At 43.1% G+C, this 20,049-nt stretch overlaps 3 protein-coding genes across 3 annotated transcripts; all 3 read right to left on the bottom strand.

Annotated features, from left to right (window-relative positions):
• Positions 1-5,060: 5,060 nt before the first annotated feature.
• Positions 5,061-9,398, bottom strand: LOC127760006 (glucan endo-1,3-beta-glucosidase GII-like). Its single transcript, XM_052284216.1, has 4 exons — positions 8,467-9,398; positions 7,595-7,625; positions 6,967-7,057; positions 5,061-6,215 (listed from the first exon to the last, which is right to left on the bottom strand). The coding sequence occupies exons 1-4, from the start codon at positions 9,366-9,368 to the stop codon at positions 5,287-5,289; spliced, it is 1,953 nt and encodes a 650-aa protein (XP_052140176.1). The 5' UTR covers positions 9,369-9,398; the 3' UTR covers positions 5,061-5,286.
• A 1,763-nt stretch (positions 9,399-11,161) lies between these two features.
• On the bottom strand, positions 11,162-13,478 carry LOC127760101 (glucan endo-1,3-beta-glucosidase GV-like). Its single transcript, XM_052284312.1, has 2 exons — positions 12,890-13,478; positions 11,162-12,356 (listed from the first exon to the last, which is right to left on the bottom strand). Exons 1-2 carry the CDS (start codon positions 12,960-12,962, stop codon positions 11,410-11,412), a joined length of 1,020 nt encoding a protein of 339 aa, XP_052140272.1. The 5' UTR covers positions 12,963-13,478; the 3' UTR covers positions 11,162-11,409.
• A 115-nt stretch (positions 13,479-13,593) lies between these two features.
• LOC127760099 (DNA repair protein recA homolog 2, mitochondrial) lies at positions 13,594-17,564 on the bottom strand. The gene is made up of 8 exons (XM_052284310.1): positions 17,245-17,564; positions 16,648-16,708; positions 16,329-16,549; positions 15,440-15,527; positions 15,171-15,340; positions 14,694-14,840; positions 14,451-14,585; positions 13,594-14,306 (listed from the first exon to the last, which is right to left on the bottom strand). The coding sequence occupies exons 1-8, from the start codon at positions 17,368-17,370 to the stop codon at positions 14,022-14,024; spliced, it is 1,233 nt and encodes a 410-aa protein (XP_052140270.1). The 5' UTR covers positions 17,371-17,564; the 3' UTR covers positions 13,594-14,021.
• Between the last annotated feature and the right edge of the window lie 2,485 nt (positions 17,565-20,049).

A 20,049-nucleotide genomic window follows, 5' to 3' on the forward strand; every position in this document is an offset into this window, starting at 1 on the left:
GACTTCGTGAATGAAAAAACTTCAAAAAACATCCACTTACTTCTTGCCGATCGTCACAAGCCTCTGCCTTCGCTGAGGTGGAGGAGACGCGTCCGAGGCCTAAGTGAGATAGGATGATGTGAGGCTAAATCATTCCGACTACATGCTAAAGAACAAGAGAGGCTTACCACTGGGCTTGGCGCCTTCCGACAGGTCCCGAGTACAGAGGAGAATTTCCTCCCCTTCTTCGGAACATTGCTGCCACTCATGGTAGCAGCAGCAATGTCGGACGCCTCCTTGGTGACGCCCTCCTTCAAGGACGCTGCCGCCTAGTGGTCCATAAGTGGCCCGATGACGTCCGTCAGAGGGAGAGCCTGCATAACATGAAGTCACGACGCGATCCTGGGGAGGAAGATGTAAAGGATACATCGAGTACACTCACGTTGATCGCAGCCTCGTGTTCAGCCGGACCCTTCTCGCAAAGGGGGATCGGGATGTCGCTCGCCGTCGAGGCAGCGCTGATCATCACCTGGCCGACGCGGCGGTTCATGGTGTCGCTGTCCAGACCTGTAGATCGAGAACAGAAACTCGATAAGTCGGGAGAAACAGACACATCCAGGATAAAATCCGAAATACAAGAAAAAAATACCCCGAGGAGAGACCCGGGTCGTGTCCTCTGGCCCCGAGTAATCAAAGGCCGGATGGGCGCGGGCCTGGAGCGGTTGGATCCGTCTACCTATGAAGTCGGCAGCGACTTCATACCCCGACAACCCTCGAGTTCGGAGGTTATCGATGATGTTGATGAAAGACTGAAGGGAGGGAGTCAGGGCGGGTTTGGCGGTCCACTCTGGGATTTTGTCTGGTTGTTCTTCCGGGACAACAAGGACGGGATCCGAGTTTTCTATCTGAAGATAGAACCATCTCGCCCGCCATTTGCTGCGAGAAGAGGGGCACTAGAAGGGGATGTAACGCGACTTCAGGCGATCCTGAAGTCGGAATCCAACACATCCGGATACCCTATTGGATTCCATCCAGTGCAACTCATAGTAAAAACGGAAAAGATCAAGGAATGGCTCTACCCCAATATAGGCCTCGCAAAGATAGGAGAAAATACTAAGGAATGCGATGGAGTTGGGGTTCAGGTGAAGCAAAGAAAGGCCATAAAAGTTCAAGACAAGAAGAAGAAATTTGGAAGGCGGAGGAAGAAAACCGCAAGAAATGTAATCTTCGACCGCAACCATACGGCCCAAGATGGGTTCGGGTTCAATACCTCCTAACTCCCTCTGCATGGTCCCGCGACCAGGGAAGGCGCCGTCATCTTGCAACTTCTTCAGGGACGCGGTGGTGGAGGTGGACTTGTCGAGATCCATCGCTGCCGGAGGATCGCCGGAGAGTAAAGCGAAAGAAGCAGGCTAGGGTTTTCTCTGCAGGAGCGGAGATGACGAAGGGCGCTTGAAGACTTGAGAGTTCTTTGGCAAACGGACTTCAAAATGGATCCCCAAAATCCCTTTAAATAACCGCACTACCGACGGTGCGTATTCCAAGGAAAGGAGAGAGATTGCCGCCGGAAAATTCTGGGTCCGTTACGCGTGGTAGTTTTTAGACTTCAATTTAAATTCATTCAAGACCATTGAACTTCATACGGCGTTGTCGATAACTCTTCGTCTCTACGGTTCTCACACCGAGATCGATCAGATGAGAACGACAACGATTCCGACATCAGAAGTCACGATTGGTTACATGAGTTCATTTAAGCAGAAGTTGGGGGCTACTGTCAGGGTTACGGATAAGGTATACCCTCTATCCTTAGATATGCGTTGTATATTGATATGGCATACCCGCGCGTATACGGATAGTCCTTGTATGCGTTAAAGAAATCTATCACGAGATAGAAGCGGAATCCACAGATGGAAGGAGTCCTACTCAGACAAGATTGGGTATTTGCCATATCGTGAGGGGTCTGATATCTCCGAGTCCTACTTGGAGATCAACTGACCCGCGATATAAAAGGGACCCCTGGGCAGGACGTAAGGCATCGAATCACACCGCCAACACATCCACCACAGCCTACGAAGCCGGAGCCTACAGGAGCCAAGTCGCCGTGTGATCTAGTCGAACCAACTCGACTACGATCTCGTCGGTATCATCGAGTTCCGCTATTCCTTCTGTAATCTGTGGTTTCCATTATATAATCCCATACCAATTGGATTAGGGCTATTACCTGCTAAGGGGTCTAAACCAGTATAATTCTTGTTTTCTGTTTGCTTGATGTCGTACTACGTAGATCCTCGTACCAGCGTACCCCAATACCCTCTATATCCGGTCTACGGGTACCCACTGTCGACAATTTGAAAATAATTCAATAATAAGATAAAAAATCCGTCGGAATATATCCATGTGTGGTTTTGTTTTGAAGATTTAATTGCAACGAATTTAATTGTGCAATCAGATCATGATTTTGATTAAATCATGATAAATAATTTAAGAGAAAAAATAGTTTAAATTGTTTTTGCACGTATGCTGACGTCAGCGCCCGATTTTACCTCCTCTCCACGAGGCACCCGACGGTAGTCGCTTCCGGTTCTTTCGTCAGCTCGACATGCGAGATCGATCGAGAAGGAAATAATACCAGCTCCGTCTGATGGCGGAAGCCCGGCCGTCTCCCTCTCGTCGCCGTAGTTAAGTTGATAGTTTGGAGGTGGTTTTCGGTAGGATGGGGGTTTTCGTGTCCAAAGCAAGCCATCGTGTGCGAATCCGCCACTGGATTAACAAGCTAAACTGAGACAAGAGAACCAGTTTTTTATTGATTTCTCTAAGATTTCTCTCCGTTTTCTCTGTTATTCACTTATTCCTTTTCCTTTTTTTTCTATCTTTTCTTACCTTTTCGTTACACTTCTATTTTTCAGTATTTGTCTACCTTTTCACCGTTTGGCAGCCTACTTAGGAATGTTTGTATCATTTTGACCCATCATTAATGCAATAGGTAGAATCTCTCTACCTTCTCAGAGTAAAAATAACCTTCACACGTGGTGTAGCTAGCTCCGGCCGCCGCCGGCGGCCCGAAAAGCGCAAGGAGCGAGAGGAGGTGAGCTGCGCGCCAACTTGCGGACATTGTAACGACCCTATCCCGTCGGGTTTCTGTGAACCGTTGGATTTGAAGTTTACGGTCCAGATAAACCGATTCCCGGACAAACGCAACGATCCGATTAGGCCCACAAATCGTAAACTAACATTGGGCCATCATAATTGGGCCCATTAGAATTTGGATAGTAGCCATCGCTATGCCGTGGTAAAAGTCTAATTGAACTCACTCAATTGCCTCAGTCCAATTCCTATATCCCGCAACCTTAGCCTTCGGCAGCAGAGATTGTGAGTGAGTTTGTTTCGATTTCCCCACGCACACTTTCTGAACTATTAAACGGTGTGTTCTTTGTAAAAATTTTCTATACGAAAATTGCTTTAAAAATTATATTAATCCATTGAGTAAATTTCACAAAACTACAGGTATTTTGACCAAATTATCACAAAACTACAGATTTAAGGAGTTGTATCACAAAACTACACATTTAGCACCAAATTTATCACAAAACTACAAATTTTAGGTTAAGTATCACAAAAATGCATATTTAATATTGAACTTATCACAAAACTACAACTTTTAGAGTTTAAATCCCTAGCACTATTGTTATGGTGGAGCTATAAACATTATTACTTTGTAATTAAATTGGTTCTAAACCTGTAGTTTTATTATAATTTAGTTACTAAACGTGTAGTTTTGTGACACTTCATCTTAAATGTGTAGTTTTGTGATAAATTTGGTGCTAAATGTGTAGTTTTATGATACAACTCCTTAAATCTGTAGTTCTGTGATAGTTTGGTCATAGTATCTATAGTTTTGTGAAATTTACTCTAAATACAATAGTTATCCACTACAGGCCTACAGCATTTATATCATCATCGCTTAATTATTTTGTCTCTCACCTATTCCCCTTTTCTCTTTCATCCAAGCCAATCAGGGAAGCCCGTTCATGCTAATTTCTTTATCAGTCGACGATATCGTCGATAGGAAGGCGCCAAGCCAACGATAGGAGCATTGGTGCCCGTGCATGACCGTCGACAAATTAATCGACGACGTTTCTCTCTCATACTTCTCTTTCTACCACCTAGGTATAAAAATCCAACGCAAGCTTACTACTTGTAGTTGCCCTAACTCGTCGTCTTCCTCCCATTTTTTCTACACAAACAGCGCCTTGCTGGAGCTAAAATATTCCACGAAACATGGAAACTCACCTATGTTTTCCTGGTGTGGTGTTCTTTTCTCTTGAAGATGAAGATTAAGTTTTTTTACGCAAAACGATATGGTATTAACATATGATTGATTGAATTTTAATTATTACAAACTTGAAACATAGATTAATATGATATTTTAGAGAAACTTTCATATAGAAAGTTTTCGCACGAAACACACCTTTTAGCAGTTTAAAAAGCGTGCCACGAGAATCTTAATCTTCATCCAACTCTTGTTGGAGAAAAGAACGGGACATCCATTTGTGTTCTGCCGCTGCATGGAAATTCTTATCCATTAGTAGTATTTAACAGTACACCCAACTTGAGAAAATTGCATATCTACAATCGCATAAACTTGCTTCGCTAGAATACCAGTGGTACTGTAAATTGCATTGGTGGCTCATATTTTGTTCTTCATGATTACACCTTGAAATTTTTGTACCCTCGAATTTAATTGCATTCCTTCTCTTCACTGTTTGTGAACGTATGCGTTTGTACCATGTTTAAAAATAAACCTCAAAGATACCATGGTCCTTGCAGTTATCACACCGCGCCGTAAATGAACCTTCAAGCAAAATAGAGGACTTTTTTTTTTCGTTGCGAGATATAGAAGTTGAATTTGAACTTGCATGTTTGTGTAGTGATATATCACATGTTAATACATCTTCTTATTTTTTTTTATAATCATTTGAGTAGAATGCAAATAACGATGTGACATCCTCTCGAGGATCAAAATAGTCTCCTCATGAACATATAAGTCGCGCTCAATTGTTCATGCACTGATTCATTGTCGATTAGGGAAAAAAACATTTTCTTCACTTTACTCATGGCATAATACACTATTAATTCTGGAATTTGAGAATCGCAGGCACACCATACGTGCTGCACACTTTATTACTGATTGATTATTTCTACTGCTCTGCTTGAAGCTAGCTTATTTTTAGTTTACAGTTAATTTTAAGGATGCATACGTGCAAGAGCTTTCAGTAGCTGCTATGTCGATCCGATGCAGCATCTGACTTAGAACCGGATGGGATACACGGGCGACTTGTTAGGGTAGAAGAGCCCAAAGTTTCTCTCGGTGGGATCCCCGTTCTTCTGGTTCTCATTGAACATGGCGAATATGTACGCCTCCAGTGCCCCCGGCCTCTTGGGCGTGGCACGCCCGACATGGTCGATCAGCCCCTGGTTGTACGCCCTCGCATTGTCCACGCTCGCCCCGAACCCTCCCGCCGACGGCCACCCGCTCTCCGACACCACCACCTTCACGTTCCCGGCGCTGGCCTTCTCCAGCGCGGCGTACACGGCGTCCACCATGGCGTCGAACAGGTTGGTGTAGGTGAGCCCGTTGTTTGGGTCCCTGACCGTGGTGCCCGGCCGGAACGTGGCGTAGTTGAGGCTGATGTCGCGCGGGTTCCCCCTGTAGGCGAAGTACGGGTACACGTTGGCGAGCAGCGGCGCGCCGGTGCTCGCCAGGTAGCGCGCGATGTCCTTCATGTAGGCGTCCCTGAAGACGCCGGCGGAGGGTGGGTAGGAGTTGGAGATGACGTCGAACTTCACCGCGGTGGACGCCTTGATGGCGCCGAGGCCCGACGAGGCCAGGGCGGAGTTGACGTTGCGGATGGCCGGGAGGATGCTATTCGTGGCGCCGCCTTCCACCTCGTTGCCGACGGCGATGTACTTGATGTTCACGGCCGGGTAGTAGGGCTTGACGTTGTCGCGGACCCACGCGGCTGCGTTGGAGGAGCTAGCGGCAAGATAGGACAACTGGTCGCCGACGTCGAGGATGAGGCCGATGCCGGAGTTGCGCAGGGCGTTGAGAGCCTCCTTGTCGGGGTAGTAGATGCGCATCCCGTTGATGCCCTTGGACTTGTACAGCTGCACCACCTCGCTCCGCGACGGGAGGTTGTTGCCGAGAACGCCATAGCACACGCCGATGGATTGCACAGCTGCGTATGCACGACAGGATAATGGACACCGACAACATAAAGTTAGGTTTTCCAATAAACCATAGCAGAGTACGTACACAATGAACGTGCACCTTCGAATTATCAGAGCATGCCTAGTTGAATTTCAAGTGAAAATTTGTTTGCCCAAAAAGAATTAACCCAAAGCTCTAGTGTCTATCTAGTCCGGACATTTTATTAAGTTCCATCTATCTATTTATCTATCTTCCATATATCTGTCTATTATATTTAGACCAGATATGATCTATTATATATATATTGTAGTAACATAATGATAACTTGAAACGAAGTCACCATATTAGCTATGTATACCTATACATTATCATATTAATAAAATAATAAGATCTAAGCTAATTACATCATCTAGGACCAAATTAACGGTGTAGATTAATATATAGCAATATTTGTATACAAAGTACTATTGCAATTGTAATGTATTGTGTAGAAAATATTGCATATATGGAAATAGGAACTAAGAGTTCTATATCAAATTCAATTCAACTGGCCCGTGTAAAATTACGTGGGGAAATTCCATAGTTATGAAAAGGCAACAACAAGATGCATATAGATAAAATGTGGTTTATTCTATAAAGAACATTGTGGTGCTCTTCAGAATTTTGTTCCCCTCAAATCTCTGACTAGCCACTAAACACTTACAGTACGTGCTCAGGGCATTGCAAGCAAAACAGAGAATTGCTATTTGCTAGAAACATAGAGAGAATCTGATCAGTACTTGTTGGAGCAGAAGCAAATGCTCCAATGATCAGAGCAATTGTAAGCATAGAAGCAACTCCCTGTCTCCTGGCCATTGTTGTCCCAGCTAGCTACTCCCAAGTCCCAACTGCTGCTCCTGAACCTGAATGTTATGCATGCTATGTGCCAATGCACACCCCTTTATATACAAGTTTCAGTGTCTAGCCAGTTAGGCACATTAATTTCCTCACATCCACGGCCCAAGTGCGTGCTTACAGCTAGCTGCTACGTAGCATTTGCAGCCTAACTAGCCATCTTCCTCCCATTTTTTCCACAGAAACAGCGGCTTGTTGGAGCTAAAAAATTCCACGAAACGTGGAAACTCGCCGTTTTCTTGGCGTACTTAGACACCGCATGTATTCTTCCGCTTCATGGAAATTCTTCCCTCATCAGCAGTACACAGAGTCGCGGAAGATCACTACTAATACCACACTAGTTTGTTTTTCCAACCGTATATCCGATTTTGCATTGAATTCTTACGTATATTCTTGACCAGTACGTGGAATTTCAGGTTTGGGGTGCTAACTGAATGGAATGGTGGCTTGTACCGGAGTGACTTCCTGACGTGTGTTCATTGTTCTTTTGTCAGGTTAGCAGCACAACACTACCTTTCCATCGGTTGAGAACTCACCTGAATACCTGATCCACATCAGTTAGTATACACACGCATCTCATAGAATTTCTTCAGCATGGACGTACCACGAATTAAACCTATGGAATTATTTGGAATCTGTATGACCTGGCACTAATTAAGTTTTTGAGATCAGATATGGGAAATACCTGAAAAGAAAAAAATATTATTATATATAGGAAATCATTAAATCATTTGTATCCTAATATAGAAACGGGTTCTAATCCCTCCACAGAATATTATCTCGTATACCTTTTTCTTCCGAATTTAATATAAATAGTCATAAAAAAATCTTAAAAAAACTAACAATGTAGGTACAGTACATCTATCACTGCACCAAAAAGCAAGTTCAAATTCGACCTACACGATGAGAAAAAAAGAGATAAATTCAGCTATGAATAGTACGGAGTATTTAACTATTTGCCACTCTTAGATTTATTGTTTAACTATTTGGTACACATGTGCCAATGACATATGGGACCTCATGTGTATATGACATATAGGTCCAGGTGGTAAATTGTTAGTTGCCACAACTGAGAATGACAAATAGTTAATATCCCGAATAATAACACACCACCACACTACTATTTATATGTTGAAGTTGTATTTTTTATATCTTAATGTATAAATTGAGTTTGGGTCTAAAATTTTGTGTACTGATACATGTATGTTATATGAATATATCCCATTTTTTTAGAATTTCTTTATAACTATTTATATATTTTTTAAACAAAGGAGAGAGCATCCTCTCGAGATATAAATACAGTTTCCCATCCGAATACAATACGCTATTACAGCGCAAGCAATCGCGTGAATTTGACAACTGGCGCTGATGATGAACGATTTCACTGGAAATTGATAGGGTAGACTGCTGTCTTGTTAGGGTAGAAGGCTCCAAAGTTTTGCTCCGTGGCTTCCCCGGGCTTCTGGTTCTCGTTGAACATGGCGAACACGTACGTCTCGATCACCCCGGGCCGCTTCGGCGTCCCCTTCTTCGCATGCTTAATCAGGTTCTGCACGTAGGTCCGCGCGATGTCGATCGTGGCCGAGTCCCCGCCGGCCGACGGCCACCCGCTCTCCGACACGACGATGCTGACGCCCGCCGCGCCGGCCTTGTCCAGCGCGGCGTACACGGAGTCGACCATGGCGTCGAACAGGTTGGTGTAGACCAGGCCGGTGTTGGGGTCGGGCACCGTCGTGCCGGCCTGGAACGTGGCGTAGTTGAGGCTGATGTCCTTCTTGTTGCCGATGTAGGCGAAGTAGGGGTAGATGTTGGCGAGCAGCGGCGCGCCGGTGCTCGCCAGGAGCTTGGCCACGGCCGTCATGTAGGGCGCCGCGAACACGCCGGCCGAGGGCGGGAACGTGTTGGTGACGACGTCTAGCTTCACCGCCGTGGACGCCTTGACGCCGGTGATGCTCGCCGCGGCCAGGGCGGCGTTGATGTTCTGCATGACCGGGAGGATGTTCTGCGTGGGCTCGCCGGAGATCTCGTTGCCGACGGCGATGTACTTGATGTTCACCGCCGGGACGAACGGCTTGACGTTGGCGTCGACCCAGGACGCGGCGGACGCCGGGTTGGCGGCGAGGTCGATGAGGATGTCGTTGGCGACGCCGACGATGAGGCCGATGCCTGTGCCGCGCAGGGCGTTCATGGCCTCGACGTCGGGCAAGTAGATGCGCATGTCTGTGATGCCATTGGATTTGTAGAGCTGCACGACGTCGCTCTTCGACGGGAGATCGTTGCCGATCATGCCGTAGCACACACCAACGGATTGCACGCCTGCACCACATGTATTTCATTCAGACAGAAAGCATCAGTACAAGCTCTGATCTTTAATTTGTTTCTACCTACCCAAATGGACCTAAGATCTCTTTGGACAAGTACAAAGTTTTTGCAGAAATTTCGTCGGAAATAGTTCAGTCCTTATAATTTTTTTTTTCAAAATTCTTATGTTTCAAACAATGGGAAACTATTCTAAACTTTTGACGAGACATCCCCTCATTGTCTACATGTCATCTAAATAGTTATAAAAAATTTAAAAAATTCAATCAGATAGATTAATATCAACAATACATATATCAATATTCAATAGTACAGGCGAATCACGTACCTACAGGGATTGAGATAAAAACTCCAAGAAGCAGCAATGCAGCTGCAAAAACCAGGGAGAAACCTCGTATATTCACCATCTCTTGTGGTCTCAAATCTAGAGAGATGTAACAAATGTGGCGTATTCTGTACCTAGACCACCTATAGTTCACTTGGTTTCTGGATGTAATTTACAGAGTTCAAAGCAGAGCAGCTTGATTTATACTGGTACTCAGCAAGCAGATGAATGTGTGAATTGTTCCGGATAAACTATAAACACTCAGCATGCAGATGAGACTGAATAGGTTCCCGATAAGCTGCAAACCATAGTGCCAGAAAATCAAAATTCCAAATGTCAAGACATAAATACGGGATGATGAATCTGACCTCTCAAGGAATCCAACCAATGTTCATGATGAATTTGATTAGCAAATCCTCTATTGCTTTATTTGACTGGTGTAATTATTTTATTTTCATTTTTTCCTTTATCTCCTTGCTTATGTGGTGGCTGGCGAACTAATCTTGTTATATGTGGCTCCAGGAAAGTTGCCACTTTGAAATAGAGTTTGTGGGTCATCCTCATTTTGGTCGGAAAATTGGATCGACGTTCGAACAACAGATTGTGGTGATGTTCTTTGGGGGTGAAAACCCTAATCTAGTATTCCGACAACGTTGAAATTTCTTCATCGGCTCCCTGTTAAAGATGTTGCCTCTTGAGCTAAGTCTTTGGGACGAATATCTTGTATAGACCTTTCTAGTCACGATCGTCATTCAACATACTTTTTTTCATCTCAAAATAGAGCTATTTTTAGCTATGAACATAGACAAAAACTTGTCTAAATTCATATTAAATGTACGACAAAGAATATATTTTTTTATAAAAAGTGTTGTACGAGAGAGTACCTTCAATCGGACCTCATGTCATGGTTCAAATTGTTTAATGAAACCCCCCAACTTCAAAGAAGAAGAAGAAGCAGGTTGTCACAAAGGCAGCGTGACACAATCAAATTGTTTTAAGTTTTTTTATTCCCTTTTTGCCTTTGTCAGATAATATTACTTCCATTTATCATTTTATCCAAAAATACTATAGTACAGCAATGGTTTAATGATGTGGAGGAAAAGGAAATACCTCATCCGTTCATTAATATATACCGTTTATACCATCGTACTCCCTCCATCCTAAAATATAAGTGATTTTTAGACGGATGGGACACATAGTCCTATGAATCTGGACATGCTCCCTATCCAGATTAATAGTACTAGGAAGTGTCACATTCATTCAAAATCCCTTATATTTAGGGACGGAGGGAGTACATGTAGTATATAGAATCAAATTATTCATTACACGAATTTATTTGAGACAGCTAAATACGACAACCTATTGTGATTGTTTATGTGTTATCTAGATGTAACGTACAAATATTATATAGATCGACCATGTGCAAATTAGTCTGTTCCAAAAGTTACCGTGCATTCCTACCTTTCCAAATCCAACCAAAATATTCGTTAACCAAATGTTACAATTGAAACATGAGCTTGGATAAAAGTACATATGTGCGCATGTGGTGGGTGAGTGTTCAATGACTGTTCATGTTCAACATCTGGCACATACAAATTCTAACAGATTTTGATTCGTAAGCACCAGATTAAGCACATGATATATACTGTACGACGTAGTACATATTCCGTATCGGAGTAATTTTTCAGAAAGTGATTGGGTAAACCGGTGTCTTGTCTGGATTGAACAGCCCAAACTTCTTCTCCGTGGCGTCGCCTTCCTTCCGGTTCTCGTTAAACATGGCGAACACGTACACCTCCATCTGCCCGGGCTTCTTCGGCGTGCCTTGGGCGACGTGGTCGATCAGATTCTGGTTGTACGCCCGCGCGTTCTCCACGGTGGCCCCCTTCCCGCCGTCCGACGGCCACCCGCTCTCCGACACCACGACGTCGACGACGCTGCTTCCGCCGCCGCTCACCTTCTCCACCGCGGCGCGGACGGCGTCGACCATGGCGTCGAAGAGGTTCGTGTAGCTCAGCCCGCCGCCGTTGGGGTCGCTCACCGTGGTCGAGCTCGGCTGGAAGAGCGCGTAGCTGAGGTCGATGTCCTGGCTGTCCCTGTACTCGAAGTAGGGGTACACGTTGGCCAGGAGCGGCGCGCCGTTGCCGGCGAGGAACCTCACGATGGGCTCCATGACGGATGGGTTGGTGAACACGCCGGCGGACGGCGGCGATGAGGCGGCGAGCGTGTCCATCTTGATGGCGGTGGTCACCTTGATGCTGTCCGCGAGGCCTACGGACGCGAGGGCGACCTGGACGTTCTGCATGGCCGGGAGGATGCTCGCCGCGTCGCCGGTGCCGGTGAGCTCGTTGCCGACGACGATGTACTTGATCTTGACGTCCGGATAGTAAGCCTTCACGTTGTCCTGGACCCAGGAGTCCGCGCTGGCCGCGATCTGGCCGACGTCGTTCCGGTCGCCGACGTCGAGGGCGAGGTCGATGCCCGAGCCGCGCAGGGCGTCGAGGGCCTCGCGGTCGGCGGAGTAGATGCGCATGGCGCCGATGCCGTTGGACTTGTAGAGCTGCACGACGTCGCTCCGCGACGGGAGGCCGTCGCCGTTCATGCCGTAGCACACGCCGATGGATCGCACGCCTGCACCAAATCTCAGCATACGCACGCACAAGCGTACGGGTTCAGTGGCAACGAGCACAGTATCGCACGGTAGGCTTGACATATGTGGCCAGATGACTAGTTTTTCGGGTAAGCACTCAATTCATCCAGATCCAAATTAAATCGTAAATTTGACATTATCATACTGATGTCCACTAATTTTAGGACAAGTACTTACAATTTACAAAGGTGTGACGAGAAAAACGAGCTAATGCATACTGCGCGCCAAAATCTAGAGTCAACGGCTATGAATATTTTTGTTAACTACGGTTGGAGATTTACAAATAGACTTGAATAAAAGTTTCTTCTTTAGTGTTGCTATTATTAGTTTTTCATCTTCATGTCTTAGGTTTTATGAGCTCTCTTTTAAGCCAGTTATATAATAAGTGGCTATAAGTTCTTTTTTAAGGGAAGTTATAACTTTATAAAACACAAGCAGGAATACATTTACATTATCTTAAAAAAAAACTTAGTACTTACGACCTACATATACCGAAGCTTAGCAATATGTGTACCTGAAGGAAAGGAGGCGAAGGCTGCAATGGCCAAAGCCGCTGCAAGCACAGGAACAACGCCTTGCATAGACATCTTCTGCTGCTACAAGTTTGATCTGTTGCACTTGAACTCGATCTGGATGTAAGAAAATGCAACGCTGCAAGCTTGCTTTTATAGTCACGCTGCTCGGAATTTCCAGGCGAAGACTGGACAAGATCAATACAAATGGGATTGACATACGTTCATTTACTGTTCATTCGTCACCACATAAACAAGCTCCGTGTTTTTTTTTCCTTTCCTCCTGGGTTAGCCAACCCCGTCGCACACGGGTGAGTGCAGAGTAGATACACCTCTGCAGACTTAAGAGCTCAAGTCAAAATAAGCCGCTACTTGTTGGACGGTTCTGGCTAAAATCTTCCAGGCCATGTTTGGCAAATGGGATAGGGAAATGATTTCCCACCCACCAAAAGACATCTTTAAATCCTAACCATTCATTCTCCCCCTTTCATTTAATCCTAACCCTTCATTCATTTCCCAATCCCAATCCCACCTCTCATTTCCCATTATCCAAACACACCCCCAATGCTTTGTTCAAAAAAAAAAATCTACCAATGCCAACCTCTGAATCCTTCTTGACCACACACGTACACACGCTAATTTGGAACTCCAAGACTACCCGGCACATCACGGCATAGAGTACTCAGTACAGTGAGGCTCATGAAAGTTTAAAGTTGAGGGAATGACCCTCGATGTTGTACTGAAGTATCGTCGTTTGAGGGAATGGCCCTCGATGTGCTTAAAATTTGTCAAATTACAACAGGCTGAGGAAAACAAATTGCATTGCAGAAAAATATCCCATAAATATATGATACAACAGCTGTGATCTTACTGAACAAACAAAGCTCATAGGGGCAGTCATCCATACCTCATGTCATAACAGTAGTGAGCTATTTGCCTGATGGTGGGATGAGATTACAAGGCTAACAAAAGATTAGCCTCTCTAATTGGTTGTCGATCCCTTAACTGCACTTCAAGTAATAAATGATATTTTTAGACTCTTCAATGATGCCCCAACTGTACACTGTAATTTCCTTCTGAGTTTCGCACCTGCTTGCTAGTATACAAGATAACCAGAATAAGTCCTTCAGTTTGTCACCTTTCAAAGAATTGTCTCCTCATGGTACCGCAGATTTCATCCGCCACAGCAGCATTTTCACGTAGGAATTTCTCAGCTTCTGCCTTGTTTGGAAGGAACTCACCATTGATCCAATACCCAGAATCATCCTTCATAATAACCCCAAGGGAAGAAGCCAGCTCCAGGATCTCTGATTCGTAGCAGATCCCCTTCCCAAATCTGATGTCAATGCCAGCTTCCTTCAGAGTTGCTGGAGCTAATTTGTTCTTGATTATCTGCACTGATATACCGATGCCAGTAGCCTGAAATGGCAGAATTTTCTTAATTGCATATTTACAAATGCTGTACACTTTACCTAGAATAATGCGCGCTCTTGTCTAGTGCTAGTATTCTAAGGAGGGAACCGGAGAAGGGAAATGAGAAGCATGAAAAGCTATGTACAATACCTGGGCCTCACTGTAGCGTAATTCCCTTCTTGAAGTCCTCATTCTGACTGCAGCATAGAATCCTAATGCATTGCCGCCACAAGCTACCTCCTTGAAGATTCCAGGAGTCTGATTTGAGCTCAACTTTGTTCTAACCTGCAAACATTAGCAATCAGAAGCTCTAAATAAGTTAGGCAGCATCAACACTAAACGATATTGAAGTATGCCATCCTGGTTAGTGCAAAAAAAGCAATCATCCCAAACCTGATTAACAAAAATAATCAGCGTTTCAGAGCGACTTAGTGTGTGCTGAATTTTTCGAAGTGCCCGAGTCATCAAGCGGGACTGCACATCTTCAGAATTCATATATATTTCACCTTCAAGTTCACATCTGGGAATAAGTGCTGCAACCTGTCAGAAGTCCAGTAAAAGCAAGGTAAACAAATATGTAGCAAAGCACAAGATATCAAATACATATTAGAAAAATGGATGTCCTGACAGTATGACAGTGCTAAAGAGCATCAGAAGTGATGAAAATCATAGGTGCACATTAACAACTTATCCATCTATATGCAGTGTAATTATAACATTGAATTAGCAGTCCAATTTTCAAATTTAGTAACTACTTATCCAAGTATTAGGCCTGTCATAGTAGGGAATGCATAAAATTTTAATAAGCCAATAAGGAATCAAATAGAAGAGAAAAAACTAATCCAAACTGACATTGCGGAAGAAACATACACTATCGACAACAACAACATCAATTGATCCACCAACAAGAGTGTTCACTATGCTCAAAGAATTTTCAGCAGAGTCAGGTTGGGCTATCAGGAGCTTTTCAACGTTTACACCAATGGCTTCAGCAACAGAAGGGTTAAAAGCATTTTCTGCATCAATATAAGCACAGCAGCCTGCAAATAGTCCCAGTCACAACTCCAATCATATAATGTAAAATATAGAAGAAGGGTATACTCCAAAAAGAACAGCAAGGACCATAAACAAATACAGACCTCCTTTCTTTTGCGCTTCCTTGACAACATGAAGGGCGAGTGTTGTCTTCCCAGAGGCCTCTTTTCCAAATAATTCAACCATTCTACCCTGTTAAATATCTACAATAATTTTCAAACAGCACAACTAAAAGCAGTGTTCAAAACAGTATGCCCCTACACTCACTGATCATATCAATCAAGGTAAGCCTGCAGTTTTAACTCTAAACATATATGCTATCCAGAAAAAAAAAAGGATGGAAGATATGGACACATTTGACAGAAGTAAAGCTAAGCAAGATATGGGCATCAGTTCTACCTATAAATATATTTCCTAATCAGAAATACCATAGACAAAATGCAATTTTCTGTTGTCCAGCAAGAAGGAAAATACTGCCATCAACAAATAGTATTTTCACAACTAAAGAAGAGGGCTTTTGGCACTAATTTAACTAGTTCAACACATCATGGAGATTTCATTGGATTAACACAAAAGGGAAATTAGACATCAAAAGATGAAAAGCCCCACATGACACATTTGACTTTTAGAGTTCCCATTGCAACAAAATAGTGAACTAAGGCCGTGTTTAGTTTCCCCCCCATTCCCAACTTTCCATCACATCATACCACATCAAAAACTTTCCTACACACATAAACTTCCAACTTTTTTTCCAAACTCCCAACTTTCTTCAAACTTCCAACTTTTTTCAGGAACTAAACACACCCTAACTGAACAATAACACCATGCAGAAGACTTATTTGAACTTTGATCCTTATGTGTTATATCAGAAATATATGATTTAGGACCAAGGTAATATCATATGGAATGATATAGTGATAAAGAGTAATGATATCATTGGAATACTAAATATCTAGAATTCTAGATCTGGACAATATGAAAGCACATCATGACCTTTGGTAATCCACCAATGCCAAGAGCAATATCAAGCTTAAGAGAACCAGTGGAGATCACAGATGTGCGCCTTGTGCGGGAGAACCGCTCCAAACATAAATTAGATTCTCTATCAAAATCACTTGCGAGTTGAGAGACAGCGACACTTAGTGTCGACTCTTTCTCGAGAACTTTTACACCATCGAGTGGGGGATCAGTCTCATAGTCTAATTGCACATCAACTGAAAAGAATCATATCATTAGAAGGAAAAAAGAAATGAAATGTTTGTACGGCAGAAACTGTGAGTATTGATAATAAGTGGACAAACATTGAGCATACCTGAGGTTGACATCGAACAACTTTTTGATAAGAACCAACAAAATCTGTCGTTTATCCAATTCTAGCAAATCACAGGGAAGTAAAGATGGACTGCATTACTTCGTAGTTCAAATATTTGACACATATATCATAAATTCGAGAAAAATAAAGCGTTCCAGATCTTAATGTTTTAAGAGCGGCAAGCTGTGAACCAAACATCACATACATTATAAGTGTTTTTTCATTAACAACTTGAGCTGAACATATCTGTGTTCCGTATTATTGTCAGAATGGAAGAAAAAAAATGAAATCCAACGTTTGTTGGAACACTTGACAGAACACAAAAGGCAGAACCATACTACACTGCGCAGAGCTCATTTTCTCCTCACACACTCACAACCCACTCACTGACTCACATCGGTACTTACGGGCAAAACCTGGAGCCGCCTAAGTGAAACGCTAATACCCTCGCTCTTTTTAATCCCCTGAGTTTCAAATTCCCACAAATTCAGTCTAAAACGCAAAATCAATCAACACCACACTTGGATACCCCCTCTTCTAAATCTATCTCAAGCTGGAAAGAGGGCCTTAGAGATGGGGAAGTATTCGAGGGCGTACCTGGAGGGGAAAGCGGCGGAGAGGAGAGGACACGGGAGGCGCGCCATTACAGAAGCCCGCGCCGGAGAGGTTGGCACGGGCGGCAGATCTCCGGAGGAGAGCGGAGGAGGCTACGAGAGCTCGCATGGAGGCTGGGCAGGGAAGCGCACACGGCTGGGCGGCGGGGCAGTCGCAAGCGAAGGGGGCGGGCGCGCCGCCGCGCCGGGAGCAGGCGCCGCCGGTGGTGGAGGATTCGAACACGCCGCCACACGCGAAGCCGTTGCAAGCGGGAGGGGAAGAACCCGCCGTCGCGTACTCGCGTATAGCCGCCGCCCGCCGCGCCCTCCGGACGAGGGGAAAGAAGAGGGCGGCAATAAAAACTGGGCCGAACAGCGCTACACTATTGGGTCGCCTCGCAACGGTGGCCCATTACTCTATGACGGCTCGGCCCAACAGGAAAACACCGTGCTCGCCCAGTCCACGGCCCTGTTTTGCAGAGCTTAACAGTCTCATCTTGGCTTATATTTATGCTTATATAAGTAAAACTTTAAATTTTCGAACTTAGATTTAGAGCTAACTAGCTGGGTGGCCCGCGCAATTGCGCGGCTAGTACCCATAAAATTATCTATTTTTACACACAATTCTACTTAAAATTTATTAAATATCCATCTCGCTGTCTTAGAACTTTCAAGGATCGAACATTATCATCCATGGGTTTCTAATTTCGTAGTTTTTAAAATTCACATCCGTTGCTATCCTTACTCCTTTGTCACCCCTTTATTTGTTGCACGGCTAGCACCCATCCAAAATTATCTATTTTTAAACATGGTTTTATTTAATTTTGTTAAATAGCCATCTAGCCGATCTTAAAAGATTGAATCTTATTATCATCGGGTTAGTTTTCGAAAGTCAATAAGTCGCCACCCCTTACTTTTTTGCCACTCATTTATTTGATTGTCCAACATGTCACAACTTTTATTCATCCTATTTGGAACTTTCATATTTAGATCTTATAGTTTTTGTAGTTCATTTTCTTGTCAGTTGCCATATTTATATTTTTAGAAGCTACATGAAATGTCACCATTGTACTGCTCTACAATCCACCCGATGTCTCGTCTTAATTGCCATTGGAATTTAAAAAGTCAAATATGATGTTATAATTATTGTTGGTGTTTTTTTTTACTTTTTAGAAGTCCCGTCAAACGTCACGATTGCGCTCCTTGCCGGCTTGCCCGCTGTTGTTTCTTTTAATCGTCGTTGAGATTTTTAAAATCGAACCTAATCGTCATTTGATTTTGTTTTATTGTTTTTTAAATATCCCATCAACCGCTACGCCCTATTCATTTATGGCTCACCCGTTATCCCTTCCTCTTTATTGTCATTTACCATTGTTGTGTTACGGTTGTTCTTTTAATATTTCTTTATTTTTATTTTGAACTTTTGTTATTCATAAATTGTATTCTTTCTTAAACTTTTGTTTTTATTTTTATAATTTCGTACTTTATTTTTTTAATTTTAATTAATCACATGTTGTGTTATAGATGCTTTTTTCTTTTCATAGTCTTTATTATTTTCTTTCGAATTTAGTTATTTATAAATCATCTGAATTGTTGGGTGTACATTTGGTGATTAAAAAGGATCAAATAGATAAAGAGACAGTCGCTTCATTTTTTATTGGCAACAAATATATCAAAGTATGTTCTAAGTAGTTTTGAAGTGATTATAGACCTGAAAAAATAATACTTACATGAGCACACGTATATATATGGCTTTCTGCCTACCTAGTTCCTGTTGCTTTTTTTCCTCACCTGGAATCAAACCTATAACAGTTTTGAAATTGGATCTCAATTTATTCCGTCGAGCAGAGCAGGGCCGCTTTGTACTCCTGTATTAGCACTACAACTCTAATTCCTATATTCCTATATACGTGTTATATCTCAATCGTTAAATTATGAACGTTAAATTGTGAATCCACTATAATCTAACCGTTTAATCTGACTGTCATTAATCCATCTCCTGTGAAAAATATACACTAATTACAATATGTCGACATCATTTGTACTTTCATAAACATCAAAGAAACTTTTGGTGTTTGATGCATTGCCGGCTGCAAGTATTGATCTGTTTATTGTAATGTCTATGTAAATATCATGTCTTTTTACTATGATCGGCTCCTGCTACCATTGGGTTCTGCCGCTCAAGCCCAATCTTTGCTACTTGAAATCTACAGAATATATATGTGCAGCAGTGCAAGCTTTGTATATTTGGCAGCACAAATCTTGTCCGTGTAGGTTTGTAATTGAATTAGATTATACGTGTACTGTGTACACCGCTAAAGAAACAGAAAGGACAAAGACAAGACTCCTAGTATGTAACGTACACAATACAGATCTATGGACTTATCTTTTCTCCTACAAATCTAGACCGTTAAAATTTAGAATTGTAATCAATGGTTTTATTAATCTCGTATTGGGTTCTTATACGGACTTCTCTTTTAATATTGCTTATTTTTAATTCCGAATTTCAGTTATTTTTTAGATTGTATTTTTTACTTGGACTCTTCTTTTCTTTTTCTTCGATTAATGTGGGAATTTCTAGCCTCCACAGCGAACGTGGTGCCTTCTTTTCGAGCTGTCTTAATAGTATAACTAGCTGGGTGGCCCGCGCAATTGCGCGGCTAGCACCCATATAAAATTATATATTTTTTAATATGATTTTACTTAAAATTTATTAAATAGTTATCTCGATGTCTTAAGATTTTGAAAGGCCAAACCTTATTATCCTCGTGTTTCAAAGCCAAACCTTATTATCCTCGTGTTTCAAATT

The sequence above is a fragment of the Oryza glaberrima genome, chromosome 1 (genome assembly GCF_000147395.1).
Source record: "Oryza glaberrima chromosome 1, OglaRS2, whole genome shotgun sequence".
NCBI lineage: Eukaryota > Viridiplantae > Streptophyta > Magnoliopsida > Poales > Poaceae > Oryza > Oryza glaberrima.